The sequence below is a fragment of the Pithys albifrons genome, chromosome 16 (assembly GCF_047495875.1).
Source record: "Pithys albifrons albifrons isolate INPA30051 chromosome 16, PitAlb_v1, whole genome shotgun sequence".
NCBI lineage: Eukaryota > Metazoa > Chordata > Aves > Passeriformes > Thamnophilidae > Pithys > Pithys albifrons.
The window spans coordinates 869,005-891,230 of NC_092473.1; the positions used below are offsets into that span (position 1 = coordinate 869,005).

At 49.4% G+C, this 22,226-nt stretch overlaps 1 protein-coding gene across 3 annotated transcripts in view; it reads left to right on the forward strand.

Annotated features, from left to right (window-relative positions):
- Nucleotides 1-22,226, forward strand: part of SEC14L5 (SEC14 like lipid binding 5) — a 42,394-nt gene that overhangs the window by 13,326 nt on the left and 6,842 nt on the right. For all 3 annotated transcript variants that reach the window (XM_071571011.1, XM_071571013.1, XM_071571012.1), the window contains exons 4-14: nt 8,624-8,773; nt 8,879-9,010; nt 11,138-11,266; nt 11,906-12,125; nt 14,116-14,228; nt 18,611-18,800; nt 19,099-19,187; nt 19,591-19,661; nt 20,282-20,453; nt 21,122-21,256; nt 21,624-21,761. In XM_071571011.1, the coding sequence (XP_071427112.1) occupies nt 8,624-8,773; nt 8,879-9,010; nt 11,138-11,266; nt 11,906-12,125; nt 14,116-14,228; nt 18,611-18,800; nt 19,099-19,187; nt 19,591-19,661; nt 20,282-20,453; nt 21,122-21,256; nt 21,624-21,761 (1,539 nt within the window). The remainder of the gene's footprint in view (nt 1-8,623; nt 8,774-8,878; nt 9,011-11,137; nt 11,267-11,905; nt 12,126-14,115; nt 14,229-18,610; nt 18,801-19,098; nt 19,188-19,590; nt 19,662-20,281; nt 20,454-21,121; nt 21,257-21,623; nt 21,762-22,226) is intronic.

The window sequence follows — 22,226 nt, forward strand, 5'->3', positions numbered from 1 at the left end:
AGCAGTGCCCTGGAGATGATTGTGCAAGGGGGAAAAGTGCTCCAGAACAGTTTGGTGTTCAGTCCATGTCATGGGTTAACCTGGCACGTGGCAGTGCTGGGTTCACACGTGGACTCAGTGATCCCAGAGGTCTTTTCCAAGCTCAAGGATTCTATGACATGGAATGTCTTGATAATAATCTAAGCTGTAGTTAAGAAATAGATACTCCCCTGCAAAACAGCATCTGTTCTCTGTTACCAGTTGTTATAGATTATAGATGTACATGTTAGAGTTTTGTTATTGATGTTACAGATGGTTAGGTCTGTAGAACTTGCCTCTTGACAAATCCCCTTTGGATGTGGATGGTCTGTCTGCAGCCATGGTCTGTGCCAGGCATTTTAAAGAGGGCAGCCTCCCCTCTCCCTCCCTTTTGCCATGTTTTGAAGGTAAGCTTGCTGTGATTGTCAGAAGCTGCTGGGTTAACATTTTGTGCACTTAGAAAGAATGCAGTGTTGACTCAAGACATGATGGTTCAGCGTGACTTGATGGCTGTCAGATACACTATAAATATCCCATCATTTGCTGCTGAGGAGCACTTGGCACCCGAACTCAGGGAGTGCTGCTCTGTGTGTCAGCTGGGCTGGCTCTGCACAGCTGCACTGGCTGCGCAGCCCTGGCCCTGCCACCTCCTCCTCCTCCTCCTGGCACTCAGCAGGTTGAGGGGGAGCGTGGTCAGGCTGAGCAGAGCTGACAGTGCTCCTGCCATTCTGCTGTGGGATGGTTTCCCTCGAGCGAGTGGAGAGTGTTTGGTGAGTGCTGTTTGTCACAGCTGCTGGATGGTGGAGGAACTGCTTTTGGGAAGAACCTGATGGGAGAACTGCTTATTCATTCAGAATTCTGGAGAACTGCTGGCAACATCTGCACATCTGGCCTGCTCAGTGTGTCTTGTGGGGATCACACAGGTCTGACAGCTTTGCTTTGCCACTGAAAAACCTCTGTTTGCTGGGCAAGAATGGTTGAGGAGAGGATGGTGTGGATTGGAGAAGATTTACACTAATTCAAAGAGTCAGTACAGGACAGTCTCTTGTCCAGCTAAAACAAGGTTATTTTCTTGAAGGATGAGTTGTGTCTCAAGCATAACCTGGTCAGTACAGGAATGGGTGAGCTCTGCAGTGAGCTCCAGTTCAGTGGCACAGCAGTTCAGCATGAGGAGACAACATGGCTGGAGCTGTCACTGTTACCTTGTGTTCCAGTAGTGACTAAGGCTCTTCTCTTATGCACTGAATGTGTAGGAAGGCAAATAATAAACCCTTCAACAGGGACTAATAGAGGTGATAAAATCTGGAATCATCACCAATTGTTACATCTCAACCTGGGTGAACTTGTTGTAACTGCTAAGCCCAAGTCTGAATCGTGGCCAGTTTGTATAATTTCTCACAGCAGCTTCTGGCAATGAGAGGTTGTCCCTCCAAGTAGCCATTTGTAAGCTTTGTGAGCCACTTTGATTTTGGGGTGACTCACAGGGCAGTAAGTGTGTGATACACACTGGATTGCTGTTTTGCTCTTTCAGTTGTGAGTCACCTGAGCTGTCTGATTCTCTGCCTTCCCACCTGGGATTGTCTCTCCCCACTGGGCTGTGGCCCAGGTGTCCAACCAGGCAGCAGTGCTTCCTGGAAAGGGGGTCCCTTCCTCAGTGTTTGGGAAGGCTGTTTGTGAGCTGCACCACTGCAGCACCAGGGGAGCAGCTGCAGCAGGACAGTGGGATGGGCTGCTGTTCCTGCTCCCTGGTGGTTCCTGGGATGGCCTCGTGTGGCTGCACTGCAGGGCTGGGCTCAGCTTTGCTGTGGCCCTTGGTTGTGCCTGTGTTGTCACAGGCACTGCTGCTCCCTGAATTGTTTGTTTCACCAAAAGCTGAAGAAATGAGGCAAATCACTGGCTGTTGTCCAGGCACAGATAACACTGGGTCAATGTTTGTAGCCTGGGTGCTCTTGTCCACTGGACTTCTCACTGGAAAATCTATTTCCTCTTGCCAGCAAAAGTGCTTCTTTTTTCCCCTCAGGCCTCAAAGGCTTTTTCTGTGGATTCTCTGCACCTCCTTAAAATGAAGGTCCCTTTTCCCTGACTTCAGGGCATTTCTGTACCCCAAATCTGTTCAGCCTGGAGAAGAGGAGGCTCAGAGGTGACCTCAGCACTGTCTGGAACTGCCTGAAGGGAAGTTCTGGCCAGGTGGGGGTTGGTCTCTTCTCCCAGGCACTCAGCAATAGGACAAGGGGGCACGATGGGCTCAAGCTCTGCCAGGGGAAATTGAAGTTGGAGATCAGAAACAAATTCTTTGCAGAGAGAGTGCTCAGGCATTGGAATGGGCTGCCCAGAGAGGGGGTGGATTCCCCAGTCCTGGAGGTTTTTAAGGTGAGTTTGGCCGTGGCACTGAGTGCCATGATCTGGTAAAGGGACTGGAGTTGGACCAAGGGTTGGACTTGATGATCTCGGAGGTCTTTTCCAACCCAGTTGATTGATTCTATGAAATATCCATTTGGCCCCTCCCACTTTGTTCCTTGTGTATTTTTTGCACTGCTCTGGTCAGTGAGAAGCTGGTCTCTGTTCTGCTCAAAGCACATGGATTATTGTGCCTGCTGAAGTGTGTGCAGACTCTGTGGTTCAGCACCAAGTACTGGGAGGGACAGCAAAATGAAAGTACTTTTTCCTGGAAGGGCATCATCTGAAAACACCTGAATCTGCAGAGGAATATTTATGTATCATTACAACTGCTCAAAAGCTGGTCCAAATGCTCTGCTTTCTACTTCAAAGTGATGAGAGGTCTTTATCTTGCTTCTCAACAGCTCTTTTTAAAGGGATGATGGTCTGGGCATCTTTAGCTCAAAACCTGGTATTGGATCTCCTCCTCATTTCCCATTCCTCCAAACACATACTCGTTTTTCCTGGCAATCTGTACATGGCTGTAGCATGACCTTGAAGAATCTCATTAATTTATCCGGACTTAAACTAATTGATGATAAAAATTGGAAGTGTTTTAGCCACAAGTATGAAGTCTTATCCCTGTAACATGTTCATGTAATATCAACTCTAAGTTTCTGTCACAATTCAGTTCCTTTGTGCCCTACACAATATAATTTTCCCCAGTTTGCACTCTTGAAGGTCCCTCTCAGGCTTATCTCAACATCATACTGTCCATAGTTTCTCTCTCTAGGATATTAAGGTATGAAACCAAATCATCAAACAAAAGCTGCCTATTGAAGCCCCTGGAAACCACTGATGACCCAGCAGACCCTGGGCTGGAAGAAACCGCTGTGGAGGTGTTTTGTTTCAGGCAGTAATTCTGTGGTTTCACATCCTTGTTGTTTGGATTCCTGAGGCCTCTGTTGTATAATGGATTTCAAGGTCACTTGCTAGGGAAGGATGTTGAAACCCACGGAGGAGAAACAGGAGTAGCTGTTGGAAAGGATCCTGCCCACTGTCCTGTGGATCCTGTGGGAAGCAGCAGTGGCAGAGCTGGTAGACTGGAGGGGGAGGGGACACTTGCACTGTCCCCCTGAAGGTGGGAAGGTGCAGAACTGAACAGGACCCTCTGCTCTGGAGGGTTTGGGGTTAAGGAGGTGAAGTAGAGGGTGTAGAGGAGCGTCATTTCCCCTTTTCTCTGACTGTGAGGCTTTGCAATATCACTTTTTTGTTTTGGCACTTGTGTTTTTGTATCATTTGTTCCTGTTTGGCATCTGGCTGATCCTCAGGGCCATCTCTTCCCAAGATGTGGGTTTGTCCTGGTTACTGTGTGTTTGGCTAAAGGGCACTTTTGAGCAAGGCTTCTTCTGTTGTTCTCAAACTCTCTTCTCAAAGCTGGTGTTCATCTCTCACTCTGTTGGTCCCATAATTTGGCCAGCACTGGTAAAACCACTGAGATGTGTTTCCCAGGAGATTAGAGGGCAAAACCTGGGTCAGAGCACTCAGCTGATCTCACAGTCAACCATATCACTATTAATTAATTGTTGCTCAGTGTGATTAATCATTTGTCAGCTTCAGTGGCACTAAGGGGTCTTTGCTGGGATACAGAGGTCACTGTAAGCTGGAAATATCCTTGTCTTAGTTTGGGTTTCCTTCAGTGTGAAAGGAAGATCTGACACTACTGAAACCTTGAGGTCTTCAAGTTTCCTGCGTGTTTTAAATTTTTAGCTAGAAATCATTTCATTTGTAGTGTTTTTTTTCATTCCAACAGACTGCTAGTTGCATCTAAATGATTATTTTTCTTTACATTCAGATGCACCCAAAAATAATTTGTTATAGTTCTGAACAAACTGTCTTGAAGAATTCAAACAGATCCCAAATCCCTCTGTCTTTACTCATCCCTCTTGTGAAATTTAATGTGTCATTTCAGTGTTAGGACTGCAAAGATTTAAATGGCTCTTCGGGCTGTTGTCACAACAAAAACACTGATTTTTGCAACAATTCCCTTGTAAGAAATCTATGTGAAACCAGGTTTATTTAGGGTAGGACCCCAGTGGGCCTGTCCCACCACCTCTTGTGAAATAGTTGGTTTGGGTATGAAGAGAGCACATTAATCTGAACTTTTAAGAAAATATTTACTGCAAAGTGCACTTGTGTGGGCTGGTTCTGCCCATGCCTGTTAATCCCAGTGGGGTTCAGGGGAAGGGAGGGAGTGGCTTCACGGAGCCACTCATTTTGTTTACATATTTGATCCTGTTGAAGACTCTGATCATCAAGGTGGTTTTTTGACCCACAGTGGTGGCACAATAACTGCTGTTATTCCTTCTGGTGGGAGGGCAGAGAAGGGAGAGACAAATCACAGTGCCTGTGTATTGGTCAGTGCAGAGTTACTGCACCAAGGAGCTGCAAGAGCAAGTGCAGGCAGCCAAAGCATCAAACCAAGCTCACACTGAGTACTCTGTGCCTTTCATTTGTCTCTGGTGTTCACTTTGTGCTCTGCAGAATCACAGAGGAGGAGAAATCCCAGCTAGGCTGGCAATGGCTTGAAAAAATTAAAGATGGCTCTGGCTTTATAGTTTCCCTCAGTGTTGGAGCAGAAATGGGCTGTTGCCTGTGGATGCTGGTTTGGATCAGAGGGTGCCAGGAGGGGCTGCTCTCCTGCTCAGCTGTGTCTGCAGGGATGGAGGATCTGGGAGCTCAGGGAACAGCCTTGCTGTGCCTGTAGCGTGGGGCTTCAGCTGCCCTTCATGTGATCTCAGGCATCTTCCCTGCTGTATTTTTAGAGCTGTTGTGCAAAGAAGATTAGCAAAGGACTTAAATTGTAGTGGATATGGATTCTTTCTCAAATATGGCAATGTTCCCCCTGTTTGGATGATGGGTTTGGGCTGGTGGCATACTTGTATCACCAGGGCTGTGCATTGATATGAACCTCTCCCTGGCCTTTCTTCCTTCTCCAGTTGTGGTTTAGCAGTCTGAAATAGTGCCTGCACTCCCTTAGTCCTGGTCCTAGCCTTGGTTTTGATGGATTTCATGACAGTTTATTAGGGAGCCTGGCTGCAGCTGGGCCAAGGAAAACTTAGTGGAGAAAGAGTGAGGGGTGTGTTGAGATCCAGTGACTTTGTCTTCAGGTGGGAGCAGAAGCACCTGGATCCAGGGGGGAGGGGAGGGATTCAGACTGGCCATTGTAGCCTTTGGTGAGGGGGCACTCACAGCTCAGTGCTCCCAGTGAAACTGTTAAGTGAGGTCTTGGTCCCAGAGGAGCAGCTCTTGTTTTCTCTGCAAACTCCCTCAAATGTTCCTGGCACAGCTGCACCCCTGAAAGAACAGAATCATAGGCTGGTTTGGGTTGGAGGGACCCTAAAGATCATTCAGTCCCACCCCCTGCCATGGGCAGGGACACCTCCCACCAGCCCATGTTGCTCCAAGTCCCATCCAGCCTGGCCTTGGACACTTCCAGGGATGGGGCAGCCACAGCTTCTCTGGGCAACCTGTGTCAGGCCCTGCCCACCCTCACAGGCAAGAATTTCTTCTCAATATCCCATCTAAATCTCTCTTCTTTTAGTGTAAGACCACTACCCCCCTCTGTCCAATCAATCTGTGGTGACAACTGGAGCAGCCTTCTCTCAGAGTAAAGTTTTCAGTGACACTTTTTGCAAGTGTGTTAAGGGCACAGGGAAGGAGTGACATGGGACAAAGAGCTGAAAAATAGTTGCTAAATATTCTGGTATCCCAGTGGCCTGTGAAGGTGTTCTCAGCTTTCACTCTCTTACTGCTGGGACTCCACTAACTAAGAGTAGGTGACCTGGAGATGCTGCTATGTGCTAGAACAGAGAAGACCAGCAAGGTAAAGGCTTTTGCCTCAGAATAGCACTGGATGGTGGTTGGAACCTGGAGGGTTGGGAGAGGGCAGGTGGAGGCACAGGAGGGGTTGTTGACTCTGCCTGAGCAGGTGAATGTGCTGAGAACTGCAGGTGGGAGAGAGCAGGTAGTGAGGGAGGCACTCCTGGAAGTGTCCTGTGGAGTGCCTGACGTACATCCATGAATTCCCAGCACAACAAATGAAGCTTCCTAAAGCTGCTGACTGTGTGTGCTGGTTTAAAGGTGAACCAGCAGGGGAAATGAACTCACCATGAGAGAGATTATAAGCCAGAGCTAAAATTTAATAATAATATTACAATGAATACACTGACACAAAGGAAATTACTTTCAACTCACAAAACCCGGCAGTATAACCCAGTGTCCTGGGGCGCAAACCCAAAGGGGTTTGTTGGCCCTTGTGCTGAGACCCACATGGTTCCCCCAAGTCCAAAACAAAAGGAAGTGGAAAAACCTGTTGGTGCAGGCAAGGGCTGTAGTCTGGTCAAGAGTAGTCTGCTCCTGTCAAGGTCCTGCTGCTCCTCTGGATCCGACGAGGTTCCCAAGGTCTTACCCACCACTTATGTACCCTCAGGGAACACCCAGTCCCTCCCCCAGGGTGGGGACTCACACAATGGGTGATTAACTCTGGGAGCCAGGGGGTGTTGAACCGTTGATGGCCCATTAGCAGCTCCGCCCCCCCAGGCTGGGTGTGAAGGTGATAATGGCTCCCTGGGCAGCTGCTGCTAATGGTCCATTGTCCTTGGGAAATGAACAGAGGGGGTAGAATACACAGCTTTGATCACCCCACACAGGGTTAGCTGGTCCCTCCTGCTGAACTAGGACAGTGTGCTTTTGTTGGCTGGAGCCACGTGGATTGGTGTTGGAAAGGGTCACTTACCATGGGAAGGTTTGTATTTCTCTAAGCTGGTTTGGCTTTCCCTGTGGTGAGGAGCAAAAAGCAGAGGTAGGGAGATATGGGAGAATGTGACAGGGCAAGCAGAATGTTGCTCAGTGCCTTGGAGAGCAGGATTTAAAGAGCTGTGTGCTCTGTTATGGCCAGAACTCCAGCTGGCAGCTGCCTGTACTTCCCTCCTGACGCTGGAGCAACATGATAATCTGAAACAGCTCCTTTCCCATCCAGAGCTCCAGGAGCAGGAGATATGGAATGTGTCCTTAAGTGCCTGGGCTATTTTAGAAGCAGGGCCATGAATCTGTGCAGGGGCAACCAGCCCTTGCATTGCTGTGGGAACAGGGAATGTGGCCACTCTGGGTGCGCTGACAGCCCGGCTGAGGTCGAGAATTATCACATTAATGTTTCCCTTTGTGGTGGAGAATTCTCTCCTGAGGAGTTCTCTTTTGATGCTATAAATGAATGGTTGGAAGATGGCAGCAGTTCCTGGAGGTTAGAATTGGCCTTGAAATGGTGTCAAAATAATCTTGGGACCAAAACGTGGAGCTCTGAGAGCAGAGTGGAAGGAGAGCACAAGTTCTTCTTGAACAGCTGTAGTGGAATTCTGGGCAGCTTGTGCAGCAATCACATATTTACAACAGCATCACAACTTGCAAGATGTTTGTCAGAAGTCCAAGGAAAGCACTGCATCCTGCAAACATCTTGGAATGTGATAAGATATGGAGAAGGTCAGGAAAGAAGAGCAGCAGTAGGTACAGCTTATACAAGTTAACTTTGCTGCCAGTGCCATGGAAAACTGGATTTCTGGTTGAGCTGATGAAGGAGCTTTGGGTAAAGGGCTTCTCAGAGGGATGTGCTGATTAAAACAAGGAGGATTTCAGAATCAGGACAGAATTGTTTCCGAAATGGATAAATCAAGGCAAAGTGAGTAGCCAGTGATTTATGGTCTTACCCTTGGTAGTTCAGGGAGACTTGAACTGTTTGACACATCAAATTTTAAGCCATGGGAGTGCTAAATATTTTTAACAGCTTCTTCTTATAGATAATATTGACTTGACCCAGAGATAATGAAATTCAAGTCTTTAGCCAGCAGAAATCAGCAGAGCTCAAAACCTCATGCTTTTGCCATAATGTTCCTGATTATGAGTCCCTTTCTAGTACTGTTTAACAACAGGATTTTGTTTCTACTTAATGTGTGAAAATAAAATGGTGTTAAGACATGCTTGGCTGACAACTGCCATGGTGCTATCTCTGCCCATAACTATTTTGCTTTAACTTCATCTCTGAGAAAAGTGGAGCCAGCCCAGGGGCTGAGGGGCCTCTGCTTTATTGGGCTTTTACTGTAAGGGAATGAATCAATGCAGAGAGAGTTAAAGCTGATGTACCCAGAAACTGAACTTGCTTTGTGTTCACTTCCAGGCGTATGAGAAGCGCTTTCCTACATGTCCAGAGATCCCAGTCTTCCTGGGAAGTGAAATCCTGCATGAATCCAGGAGTGAGGACGGAGCTATACATGTCATTGAACGGAGCTGCAAACTGAATGTGGATGCTCCCAGGCTGCTGAAGAAGGCAGGTGGAACCTGGGGGACAGAGGGACCTGGGGTTTGCTGGCTGGCCCACATAAAGGCTCCTGAAGCTCCTCTTTCCTTCTCTGCCCCTTTTCCCCCTCTTCAGATTGCAGGGGTGGAGTTTGTCTTCTTCATCCAGAAGAACACGGTGAACTGGAGGGAGCGAACGCTCCGCATCGAAGCCCACAATGAGACCTTTGCCAACCGCGTGGTGGTCCGTGAGACCTGCAGCTACTCAGTGAGTGCCGTGGCCTGTTTGTCCAGGGAGGAGGTGTTGGAATTGTACACCAATGACAGGAGAAGGTGCACAAATTACAGGGGATTTGGGCACTTCTGCAGCACTGGACAGCAGCGTCCTATGATCAGACACCACGGGGCCCTGCGTGTGGGATTGTTCTTTTGCTTTGGACAAGGGTCTGGAGGGACAGGACGGGGGGGAATGGCTCCCCACTGACAGAGGGCAGGGTTAGGTGGGATATTGAGAAGGAATCCTTCCCTGTGAGGGTGGGCAGGCCCTGGCACAGGATGCCCAGAGAAGCTGTAGCTGCCCCATCCCTGGAAGTGTCCAGGGCCGGGTTGTTTGGGGCTTGGAGCAACGTGGGGTGGTGGAAGGTGTCCCTGCCCATGGCAGGGGGTGGGTAGAGCTTGATGGTCTTTAAAGTCCCTCCCAACCCAAACCAGTCTAGGATTCTGTGATTTCATAGGGCTTGAGAAACTTCTTTGAGTTGATTGTGATTCTCTGATTGGAGGGAGAGTAGAAAACAGACAGTGCTCTGGAGCTGCTGGTATTCCATGAGTTTCTTTTTGGTTAAAATTAAATTTATTAAAAGCATCTGAATCTTGGGCATATGTTTGAATATTTAAACTGGAATTCTTAATATTTGTTATGAGGAGAGCCTGAGGGAAGTGTAGCAATTAATTTTGCCCATGAATAAGTGAAAGTTTTAGAACCTTGTCATTATCTTTATGCTCTGAAGATTTGGAGAAAGGTCTTGAGCCTTATTTGTGGCCTGGGCTGTCTCACTTTGTGCTGCATCTTCAGCACAGGAGGCCATTTCCTTGTAATTGTGCTTTTAGGGCTTGATCACCATTAAAGAGCTTCAGGTCTTTCTGGGAGCAATCAGATACTGCTTTTTGTTCCTTAAACAAAAGTCCAGATCCTGTTACTTACCTGCTCTTTTGGCAGCTGGACAACAGCTCAGCTTTGTGGGGTCAGCAAGCTGTGAGCAGCTCCAGGAGGAGCTGAAAAGTGTCAACATTTTGGGTGGTGAGGGGGTTCCTCAGCCAGAGATCATTCCATGGCTACATGGGGCTTCCTAAAAACTGCAGTAAATCAAACTTCCATCATTGGCAAAGGTGCTGACAGGTCTGAAATGCTCCCAGGTCACCTCTGGGATCACTGACATTGTTACTTGCTGATTTTGGCTGTGTCTGGCCTTCGGAAGGAAACGTTCCATCTGGGCTTTGAGGGGAACAGGGTGGGAGCTCCTGGCTGTGTCCTCAACATGGTTCCCTGCTCTATTTTTACCAGTTCCCTTTTCCCTGCCAGAGTGCACCGGAAGCAGGTTTATTCTCATCTTTCCTTTCCTGCAGGGCTCTCTGGGGCAGCTTGGAGAGACACAGCCCTGCTCTGGCACTACTGTCTCCCGGGGGAACCTGTCCCTTATCCTATCCTTGTGTGGGGGCTGGAGCTCTTGCTCTTTCATGTCAGTTTGTGAACAGCAGCACCTTCTGAGAGAAGGCAGAGTCTTCTCAGGAAAGGGTTAAGTTTAAAAGAGGAGAAGATTATATAGGTTTTTACCATTTATAGAGTAACTGAGGGGAAATGACTAGAAAGGAAAGGTGTATGTTGAACTGAGTAGGCAAATTCCCTGCTCTGCCATGTCTCCAGTGTTCTGGGGGGAAGTCTGACATTCATGGCTGAGTTTCCCATCCAAAACTAGAAAAAAGTCCCTGCTTTGCTTTTTTTTTTCTTTTCAGATGTAGGAGTTTTAATGGCCTGTCCCATATGGCCATCCCTGTCTTTTTGTAAGGAGCTCTTGACATGATGGTTTCAAGTGGGCAGTTTCATTACTATTTTACTGCAGCCTTTGCTACTACTGTTACTCCTCAGGTCTGCTGGGGTTTAACCTTGACTTTCTTGTGCATGTGAAGAATGTTGGGCTAAAAAACATCCGTGTGCCAAATTTATTATGAGTTTCTGTTACTCTGGGAGAATTAACCTGTTAAATACAGTCAGTGCCTCCTCTGCCCCCTCACTCTGTAGCTCTGGAGATTAAATAGGCAGCATGGTGCCAGGGGCAAGAGCACTGCCATTCCACAAGCCCTGTGCCACCACCCAACCCTGCCTGTTCTTTGGTTGTAGGTTCACCCTGAGAATGAGGAGTGGACGTGCTTTGAACAGTCGGCGTCTCTCGACATCAAGTCATTCTTTGGCTTTGAGAGCACAGTGGAGAAAATTGCCATGAAGCAGTACACTTCCAACATCAAACGGGTAAGATGGGGGGCAGAAACCCCCAAATCCCACACCTGCTCTGTGTGCCTCAGCTTTCCTTTCTGTAAACAGACCCACTAAAGTTTTATACCCTTGGTTATGCCTCAGTTGGGCAAATTAAAAAGCCAGTGTGCAAGGAGCAAAACCAACCTGGTGGCTGGACTGTGTGTGTGCAGGGTGGAGCGGGCTGTGCCAGGGGAGGGCTGCAGTGGGGCTGTGGGTGCTGTGGGTGCCAGGCTCCTCGGGCACTGGGGACACTGTTCTCGTGCAGGAGGGGAAAGCTGGGGGTGAAAACCAGCACCCTGTCTCTCTTGGGCAGAGACCCTTCCTTGCAGTGGCCTGTTCCCTTGGGCTGCAGACAACAGGGCAGCTGGTTGATGGTCTGAGGGCAGGAGAACAGGATGCAAGTGTTGTAAAGGCAGCTGCATCCATAGCACTGGAATCTGCCTGGCCAGTGTTGTAATTCACCACTGACATGGGGCTTTTGGACAGAATGGTTTTCAGCAGCGTTGTGCAGGTGGGAGGAGAAACATTTCCCTACTGTTTATCTCTAACAGTGTTAGTCATCTGGCCTGAGGAAAATCCTGCACCTTGCTGGTTTTGGGGGATGCTTTTCCTAACAGGAATTTTCCCCTGCAGGGCAAGGAGGTGATTGAGCACTACCTGAAGGAGCTGATCTCCCAAGGGATCACGTTCATCCCGCGCTGGACCCCTCCTGCCGTCAGCGGGAGGGAGGAGGAGCCAAGCCCAGCTGTGGGACACGGGGCTGGGAACATCCCACTGGATTCTGGGGCTGCTGGAGCCCCCAAGGAGCAGCCTGGGAGCTCCTGCCCTTCTGCAGAGGCTGCCAGCCCTGACGGTATGTGGTGCCCAGGCAGAAGCAGCTGCTCCCAGGCCCCAGTAGCACTGCTTAAGTTTATTTTTATTTCTTTGGCATTAGGTTTTTCTTCTGGATTGTGGGTGAGGAGGAGGGGAAGTTATTTTCTTTTTTTTTTCAAGAAAAACAAACAATGGGTCTTTTTTTTCCCTCCTAAAACTGAAAGCTAAGGAGAGCTGTGCAGGCAGCATGCTTTTGAGCTTAGGAAAAACCCCTGATCTGCCCTTTAATGTATTTATACTTTAAACTGGAGAATGTTAAACGTGTTTTTAGTATGCTAGAATTGAATTATAATGAAATATTTTGTCTGTTTCAAAATTAATATTTTGGGGACTGATTTGGATGTTTTTTGCTCCCATATCAGGCCAAGACAAACTTGCAGAATGTTGCCTGTTGCATTTTTCCCAAAAAATACCTGAGCTAAACATTATCATTCCTTGTGTTGGTCTGATGATATCTTCTAGACTAAATAAAATACTTCTCTGACAAAAAGAAACAGGAGGGACCTTTGAATTTAGAGCTGTGGTATTAGAAACAGTTGTCATTCCTCAGAAGGAAAGACACTTGTTTTGCTGAATGTAATTAGGGAAAAAGCTTAGAATTGGAAATATCAATGTTTCTGATCTCACCTGACCTTCTCTATTAGTTCTTCTGTCCTGGAATCTGTCTGGAAAAACATGGGAATCCACACAGAATCTGACTATGAGAATTGTTTGAGATTAAAGTTAACCTCAGAGTAGTGGATCTGACCCATCAGAAGAGGAAAGTAGCTCTTATTTTTCTGCCTCTGTTCCTATTGAGGGAGGGTTTAGCCTGCCTGGGCCTGCTCCCCAGTTTGTGGATTCCATGTCTAGCACTTCAGAAACAATTTCTGTATTATCCTGCTTATCTTATGGGTGCCCTGGCCTTATTCTGTAGGTAATGGCATCTGGTGCAAACCCAAAGAGCCAGCCCTGAGCTGACCCCCAGCCCTGAGCTGACCCCCAGCCCTGAGCTGACCCCAGCCCTGAGCTGACCCCCAGCCCTGAGCTGACCCCAGCCATTCCCCCTGAACTGTCCCCCAGCCCTGCCCCTCCATGTGCCCCCAGTCCTGAGCTGTCCCCCAGCCCTGCCCCTCCATGTGCCCGCAGTCCTGAGCTGTCCCCCAGTCCTGAGCTGTCCCCCAGCCCTGCCCCTCCATGTGCCCCCAGTCCTGAGCTGTCCCCCAGTCCTGAGCTGTCCCCCAGTCCTGAGCTGTCCCCCAGCCCTGCCCCTCCATGTGCCCCCAGTCCTGAGCTGTCCCCCAGTCCTGAACTGTCCCCCACCCCTGAGCTGACCCCCAATCCTGAGCTGACCCCCAGTCCTGCCCCCCATGTGCCCCCAGCTCTGCCCCCTGTGTGCCCCGTTCTCCTCACTGGCACAGCCCAGCCCTGGGTGGCCCATCTGGCCCTCAGTGCTGGCAGTCACCAACCCTTTCTCCTTTGTCTCTGAGCTGCTGGTGTACACAGGACTTCCCCCTCTGCCAAAAAAACCCTTGCTATCAGAAGTGTGGTCTTATTCTCCCTTCCCCTCTGGTGTCCTTGAGCAGAGGAACAGTTTGGTTTTCCAGCGAGCTCCTTTTCCACCTCTCACTGGACTTGTGCATGAGTCCTTTAGGACACCAGGGGATTGAAGTGCCCGGGTCTTGGAGTGGTTAGTGAGCTGAGTGCCAGACCTCGTGATGTATCTTTTAAAGCTGCTGCTGGAGCAGTTCAGACTGAATGGAATATTAGTGACCCGAGAGACAGGTGGAGTGATCTGGTTTGGATCCAGTCCGTGCTGTCTGTGGCCTCACACCCCAGTCACTGTGACAAAATCCTTCCCTCCCTCCCTCAGGCAGCTGCAGTGAGGCTTCTGAGCAGAGCCTGTGTAAGCCATGAGGAACCCAAGGTGTGAAATGGCTGCAATGTCCTGACAGTGCCAGGTCTCCTCTGACTGTTGCCTTTTCCCCCAGCTGACAAACTGGACGCCGATTACATCGAGCGCTACCTGGGCCAGCTGACGCCCCTGCAGGAGAGCTGCCTCATCCGCCTGCGCCAGTGGCTGCAGGAGACACACAAGGGCAAGGTGGGTACGGGGCACCCAGGGGCACCCTCAGCTCTGCACCTGGGCTGGGGCAGCCCCGGAGGGACACACACTCTGGGGAATGAGGGGCTGGAGAGCAGCACTGTGGACAGGGGGCTGAGGGTCCTGGTTGGTGGCAAATTGAACACGAGTCAACCGTGCCCGGGCAGCCCAAAGGGCCCCTGTGTCCTGGGGGACATCCAGGGCAGGGATTGTCCTACTCTGGTGTGTCTTCACCTGGAATCCTGGGAACAGTTTGGAGAGTCATGATATCAGGATATAAAGCTGTTGAAGAGTGTCCAAAGGAGAGCTATGAAGATGGTGAAGGGTCTCGAGGGGCAGCCATATGAGGAGCTGAGGGCACTTGGTTTGTTCAGCTGGAGAAGAGGAGATGGGGCACAGACCTCCTCAGGGTCTGCAGCTTCCTCATGAGGGGCAGCTCCTATCTCTGCTGTCTGACCAGGAACACGACCCAAGGGAACAGCTGGAGCTGTGTCAGGGCAGGGACAGGTTGGATCTCAGGAAAAGGTTCTTCCCCCAGAGGGTGGTGGGCACTGAACAGGCTCCCCAGGGCAGTGGGAACAGCCCCAAGGCTACCAGAGCTCCAGGAGTGTTTGGGCAACGGGACAGGGACAGGGGGAGATTGTTGGGGTGTCTGTGCAGTGCCAGGAGTTGTATTGGATGGTCCTTGTGGGTCCCTTCCAGCTCAGGATATTCTAATATTCTGTGATTTTTCCCTGAAAAGCACCACTGACACTGTGGGATAGACGTGTCTGCTGTGCTGGAATGTCCAGGAGCTGCTTGGGCTCCTCCTGGTTGAAGGGATGTCTCTGTATCAGGCCAAGAGAGTAACTCGTGTGTGTCTGGGAAAAGAAAGGATCTAGGGCAGCTTGAAGGCCTCAGAGGGATTTAACTTCAGATCTCCTGATTGAAAGGGAAGGACAAAGGATGGCAACAGGGAGAGTAGTTGGTTGGGATAAGTAGATAAATGCTGCTTAGGAAGAGGAGAAAACGGGAGAAAGACGGTTGGAACATTCCCCTGGAAGGCAGAGTCCAGCTGGAGCAGCTTTGCCAGTCCTTTCTGCATGATCTGCTGTAGCTGTCTCAGAGCTGAGAGAGAACATGTCTCTCTGAGTACAGAGAATTTGAACATCACTTATAAAGAAAACCCTGTTTCTTCTTGAAAAAATTAACACGAATCACCCCTGTAGAACTAAAGTGTAACAAAGGTGAGTGCTACAGTTCTGTTGCTGTTTAACTCCTGAAGAAGTTCCCTGTGAGTGTGCATGGCATGGGGGATGGAGAAACACCTACCAGAAACCCTCAGGCTGGATAGAACAGTAGGTGTTGAGGCAGTGTGAGTGTCTCCCAGTAGCTGATAAGCTCCAGATGCCAACAACACTGTTGAATGTGGAAAAGCTGATAAATTCACACCTCTAAACATCTGCCAAACTTGTCCAAGGCCACTGGTGTACAGGAGCATCAACAAGGGGTTGTCCAACTGGGACAGGAGCGTGATGGCTGCTGGATGGAGGTTGAGACTACAGGAATAAAAATATATACATCTATATCTATATCTAGATATATAGATATATCTATCTACACATACCTGATGGAGCCAAGGGCCCTTTCAAGGACTGTAACATCTCCCTGCAAGCTACTGCCATGTCAGGGTGATACTCTGCCTGTGTGTAAACATAATAACAGCTTAACTACTAAAAGGGGCTCTACTAAATATGGTTGTGATTTGTGTCACCCCAATTCAGCCTCCTGTCAGATAAAAGGTACTTGACAAGTGGACACAAAACAAGGAGCAGGCAGGGATCAATCCCCAGGTGTAATTGTGGTCTGAGACACAGGACATGAGGCTTTTCAGGTCCATGGAGACCTGTCCAGTGAAACAATGTGTGCCCTGGTGTGGCAGGAAATATCTCACCTCTTGTGTATCCACTGAAACCGAGCCCTGGATGGGAGTAATACAGACAGACTTTATCCAGCCCAGTGATCTGCAGGGATCCTGCTTCCAGGTGCAACAGGCACCATCCAGACATTTGCCTCCTTTGTACTCTGGCTTGGTTTTTTCCCCTCCATGTCAAAGGCTGGGGAATGGGAGCTGAAGAATGAAAAAGTAGGAGGACATGAGAAAAATGTGGAACAGCTGCCCCTTGGGGTGCTTGGAGCTCAGTGGGGTGTTCAGGCAGCCTTGGTCAGGGACAGCTGATTGCTGAGCTCTCCCCTAGGTGGGTTTTGTGTGCTCTGTCCCCAGGGGGGTTTGAACACCTAGGAAGGAAGGTAGGTTCTGGCTCTTAAAACTTCATCCTGAACCCCCTGACTGCTCCCCTGTTTGCTTCTCCTGATTGCCTGTCAGAACAGTACAAAATCAGGAGCTTTCTCTCATGCCTTGGGTTTTCCCTGGAGAGGTTCTTACCTTGCTGTGACAATCTGTTCCTTTAATTCAGAGCAGGGATGTCCTTATTCCTCTGTCAAAAAGTATCAAAAAATAGATCTCGCATTTCTTGGAAAATGGCCCTTCTGACTTTTGTCCCTCTTGTCCTATTTCACTATCCCTTCCCTGTTCCTTCCAAAGCAGGCATTACCTTTAGAATCAGATTTATTATTGCTTTAAAAATCTGAGGAGCCAAAGGAACAAACTGCAAATAGTGTTAAAATTGCAGCTACTTAAAACCCCTAATCATGGCTTTGCACCATGTAGAAGACTGCCTGTAGTTTCACACCAGGCTGAAATTAAAACTGCATTTTCTTGCATGTGGGAGTTACTGCTTTGGTTGGACAAGGATAAAAGACTTATTCCACTGTGGAATAAGTCCCCTCAGAGCTTCCTGCCTTTGGTCCAAACAGAAGCTCTGGATTTGCCTCCTGCCTGAAGCTGTGAACAGGGGAGGTTGGAAACAAGAAAACTAACAAGCCTTCCCCCAGCCATCCCCTCTGCTGGTCCTGCAGGAGATCCAGGGGCTGCTGTGGGTGTGTGGGCTGATGTCTGGCGAGCAACAGCTGCCTGTGAGCAGCAGGAACACAGATGTAAATCATCTGATGAAGTCTTTGCTGTCTTTAATCTTGCAGTGATGCAGAAAAAATGTTGGTGGCATTCCTCCCAATACTCCCGAGATCCTGTTTGGGAAGAATGCCCTTTCCATTCCATGCCACACAGATGCAGTGTTAGAGCCTGCTGAACAGTGTTAATCTCCCACCTGCTCCTCAGGTGCTTTAGGTGTAGTTCAGGCTGCCTGAACTCTGCCCTCTTCTTTAGGTGAGTCAATTCTTAGCTTGTGAAACCGAGATTGCTCCTGCCTGACACTGCTCCCAGCCTCCCCTCTGCCCTGATTTCTGTTTTTCTGAGCATGGCAGTGGAGAAACAAAGGACCTTTGAGTCCTGAAGCCGCTATTTTGTGTTACAGCAGGGCTTGGAGTGCTTGTGTTGTGCTAAGCACAGTGTGGATGCTCCAGAGGAGACAATCCCTGCTCCTCAGAGCTTGAATTTTTAATGGACACTTGCTGTAGCAAATGAGCCAGACTTTTGGGGTAGTTGGGTGAGGGACTGAGAATTCAGCAGCACGTGGAGCTCTAAAGCAGTTGGGTTTGCAGCTGACAGGCTGTTAGTCTGATTTGGCCTTTCCATGGACTCCATTGGGATCATTTTAACTCCTATTGCTTGACATTACTGGCAAGTTTTCCTTGATTTTTCAGCTAAAGGGAATATGGGATATCTGCAAGGAGGCTGCAATAAGCCATTCTACAGGCTTGCTTTGGGAAAGCTTTTGTGCCTGTGGTGGCACAATGACTGACAGTGTTGGGATGAGTGATGAAGAGAAGATGTGTAGTTGATTTGGACCAAGGGTCAGTGTGGTGTGGTTTGGTGGGAAGCCTGTTGGAAGCATTTAGCAGCTTTCCAGTTCAAACACCAGCAGCAGGAACTCCGCAAGAGCTGGGATTGGTGCTGTTGGCATCACTCAGACTGCACAGTCCTGATGCCCCCCAAACAGTCCATGCTTGCCATGGTTGACATGTTACCTGTGGCCAGTTGCCATCCTGTGCTGATTTGCCCTGGGCAGGCAAACATGCAGCTCACTGACTTTCACATGTTATTTTGGTTGTCCTTGTGGATAAACAACCAAAGGAAACAGCCAGGCTGGGGTTTTCTGGGGCTTCTGGGAATTGGATCAGGGAAAGGCAGTGAGTTGGTTCCTTTTGTTGCACTCCTGGCACCCTCTGCTGCTTTCAGCCGGGTTAGTTTAGGAGGGAGGAGGAATGTGGGTGTAATGTTTGTTTTAACATCTTAGTTTAAAAAGCGCTGTACACCCTGCAGCCCCCTCTGCAGGCCACGTGGAACGCACCAGTGCTGACCCCGGGGCTTTCTCCTCTCTCAGATCCCCAAGGATGAGCACATCCTGCGGTTCCTGCGGGCGCGCGACTTCAACATGGACAAGGCCCGGGAGATGCTGTGCCAGTCGCTGTCCTGGCGCAAGCAGTACCAGGTGGATTATATCCTGCAGTCCTGGCGGCCCCCGGCCCTGCTGCAGGAGTACTACACGGGGGGCTGGCACTACCAGGACAAAGGTGAGGGCCTGGCACTGACACTGCACCACAGGCTGGTAGTGGGACCTCCCCAGCAGCCTGTGACCTTGGGGAAAGTTGTGCTGACACTCTGAGTTAGCAGAGCAGTTCATTGCCTGTAAATAGACACTCTGCTTTGCTGTGATTTTATTGTCTCTGTGCAGCTCAGGCAGTTCTCTTTGATCAAGCGGCATTGCATATGATTTTTACTCCTTTAAAATATTTATGTGGGTTTTATAAAAACTAGATAGCCTGGAGACTGGATTGCTTCCCCCTCTAAACCCTCCTGTTTGCTCTGCAGACGGGCGGCCACTCTACATCCTGCGCCTGGGCCAGATGGACACCAAGGGCTTGGTGAAAGCCCTGGGGGAGGAGTCGCTGCTGCGCCATGTGAGTTGTGCCCTCATGTCTCACCTGAGGAGCTCAGTGTCCCTCAGGGTGTTTGCCAGTCCTGTCATGGTGCAACAGGAGTCGTGGAATGGTTTGGGTTGGAGACCTTAGAGCTCATCTCATTCTGCCATGGGCAGGGACACCTTCCACCAGCCCAAGCTGCTCCAAATCCCGTCCAAAGTGGCCTTGGGCACTTCCAGGGATCCCAGGGCAGCCACAGCTGCTCTACCCAACCTGTGCCAGGGCCTCACCACCCTTAACAGGGGAGCATTCCATCCCAATATCCCATCTAACCCTGCCCTCTGCAGTACTTCTGAGTTCTGTAAAAAATAAGACCTCCAGGCTCTCCTGGTTCCTCAGCCATGCTCAGGCTAATCCTTGTCTGTGCTGTCTTTGGTTCCAGGTTCTGTCCATTAATGAGGAAGGACAAAAGAGATGTGAGGAGAATACCAACATCTTTGGCCGCCCCATCACGTCAGTATCGTTGGTTTTCCTGAATCCCTTACAAAGATTCACTGATATGAAGAATGTTGCTGTGGTTTAGAATGCTGTCCTGAGGGTTAAGGTGCAGACAGCACTGTGTGTTATGGACTGTATGGGGCACCATATATATTATGTTTTTATATGTCTGACTTAATTGCAGACAAATTCTACAGTTTCATATGAAAGCAAATGTTGATCCTTCTTTATATCTTTTTATATCCCTTTACAGATGAATTCAATCTTCCTGTCTTGGTGGTTTTAATCCATATCTCTGAAATTTTGGGGAGTTTTCTATATAGGAACCTGTCTGCCAGACTCCACTTTCATTTAAAATTCATTTTTAAATTATTTTTAGCAATAGGCCTGCACACCTTTACCCTTTTCAGAGTGACAGTCTATGTTCTTGCACTTCAGTCTGGGTGTCTCTCTTACCTGAAGCTCACCTGGTTCAGGTGTCTGCTGCCTGAGTGGAGATGTGCATTTTACTAGAGCTGCTGGTCCTTGTTGGCTTCCCCGGACCCTGCACGGGCTGTGGTGTTACTGGTGCACTGTGGGTCCTGAGCTGAGCAGCCACTGTTCACTGAAGCAGAACTTTTTTGGGTTTATTTTAGGTCCTGGACGTGCCTGGTGGACCTGGAAGGGCTCAACATGCGGCACCTGTGGCGGCCTGGGGTGAAGGCCCTGCTGCGCATCATCGAGGTGGTGGAGGACAACTACCCCGAGACCCTGGGCAGGCTCCTCATCGTCAGAGCACCGCGGGTGTTCCCTGTGCTCTGGACCTTGGTGGGTGAGATCTGGGCTGCAGGATCGTGAACGGTTGTGCACATACAAATAGCTAAGTCAGCCAGAATCAGGGAGGGAAAGGCTTCCAGGGAACTTGTGGCTGAGCTCTTGAAGAGGCCACAGCGTTGCTGCAGAGTCCAGCCATGGTGGGCCTGGAGCTCACTTGATCCCAGTGGCTGTCATTGAACCAGGACAGGGGGGCAGACCTGAACTGCAAGTCCTCCTGCAGTGGTAGCCTAAGCCTGGTGGGTTTTCATATGAATGGGAAGACAGATATTTTTAATCTCATGCTGGAGGACACTGAAGAGTAATAAGTAACAAATACTAAATATGGTTCTGCCTGGTGCCTGCTGACTCTGGTAATAGGAGAACATGGTCATTAAATTCCCTGTGAGGTTTATCTGTGAGGCAGTGACTGCAAATTTATTTTACATGAAGCAGAAAATGTTGAGATGACAATATACCCCAATATACCCTCTTAGAGTTTACTTTCCATTTGTTACCCCTTCTTTGGGGAAGTGATTCAACATTGCAAAACTACTGTTGGTCTGCATTCCTGCTGCTGAGACCTTGCAGTCAGAGCCTAAAGCATGCTTGTGAAGGGGTGCAAACATTCTCTCCAGCTTCCCTCAGTGACAGTGATGTCTTCTGTCTCCTTTTTCTTTCAGGTCAGTCCCTTTATCAATGAGAACACTCGACAGAAGTTCCTCATTTACAGTGGGAATAACTACCAGGGCTCAGGAGGGCTGGTGGACTATGTGGATAAAGAGGTTATTCCAGACTTCCTGGGAGGAGACTGCATGGTGAGTGTTCTTTCCTGTTGTGCAGGTGGAATCTGGAATTGATTCCCTCTTCCTCACCACCCTGGCCTTCCACTGCCTTCTGAAAGGGGTTAAACCTCTGTGCTGGCCAGGATACCCCAGCTCTGGGCATGGAGCTGTTAATCTGGGCACAGGAGACCACTCTGAAGTGGCAGTGCTGTCCTGGAGAAGGGGATTAGAGGTCAACTCTCTAGATGGGGCTCAGATAAACCTTGATAGTTCAGTAAACTTAGTCCCACTGTGCAGTCTGAGCCCAGCTGAGGGTGTCAGCCAGTGTTCCTGGGGCAGGTGACTTGTGCTTTGCTGCTGGAGTGTCATGAACCCTCATGTCTGTGTGTGCTCTGCCCAGTGCACTGTCCCAGAGGGTGGCCTTGTCCCCAAGTCACTGTACCAAACCGAGGATGAGCCAGAGAACTCGGATCACATCCGGCTGTGGACAGAAACCATCTATCATTCTGCAAGTGTCCTCAGAGGAGCTCCACATGAGGTACAGCCCCAGCTTCCCAGGCTCAGGAGGTGCTCAGCTGGGACAGTGATGGGTCAGGGCTGACTGGAGCAGCAAAGGGCTCCCCCGGAGTGGGCAGGAGATGGCTGAGCAGCAGTGCTGTCCCTGGAAGGCTGATGTTAGGGAATGGCTGGAAGTGTGGGAGTAAAGAAAAGCAGTTTGAGAAGCAGTGTCACTTATTTACATTTCTACTGTGGCCTGATCTTCTGTAAGATACAGTCTCTTCCTCATCCTTCTGGGGGAAATAAAGTGCCCTCAGTTTCCCTTCTGACAGTCCTCAGGGGTGTAGCTGGGATGGAGATGGGAGTGATATAAGAAGGTGTGTGCTGGGAACAGCCTGATGGGAGTCAGAAGGAAACAAACGTCCCAAAAAGGAGCACTTGAGTGTCAAATCAGTCCTCTGTTCTCACTGACGGGGAGGGACTCTGATTTCTCTGTTGTGTCTTG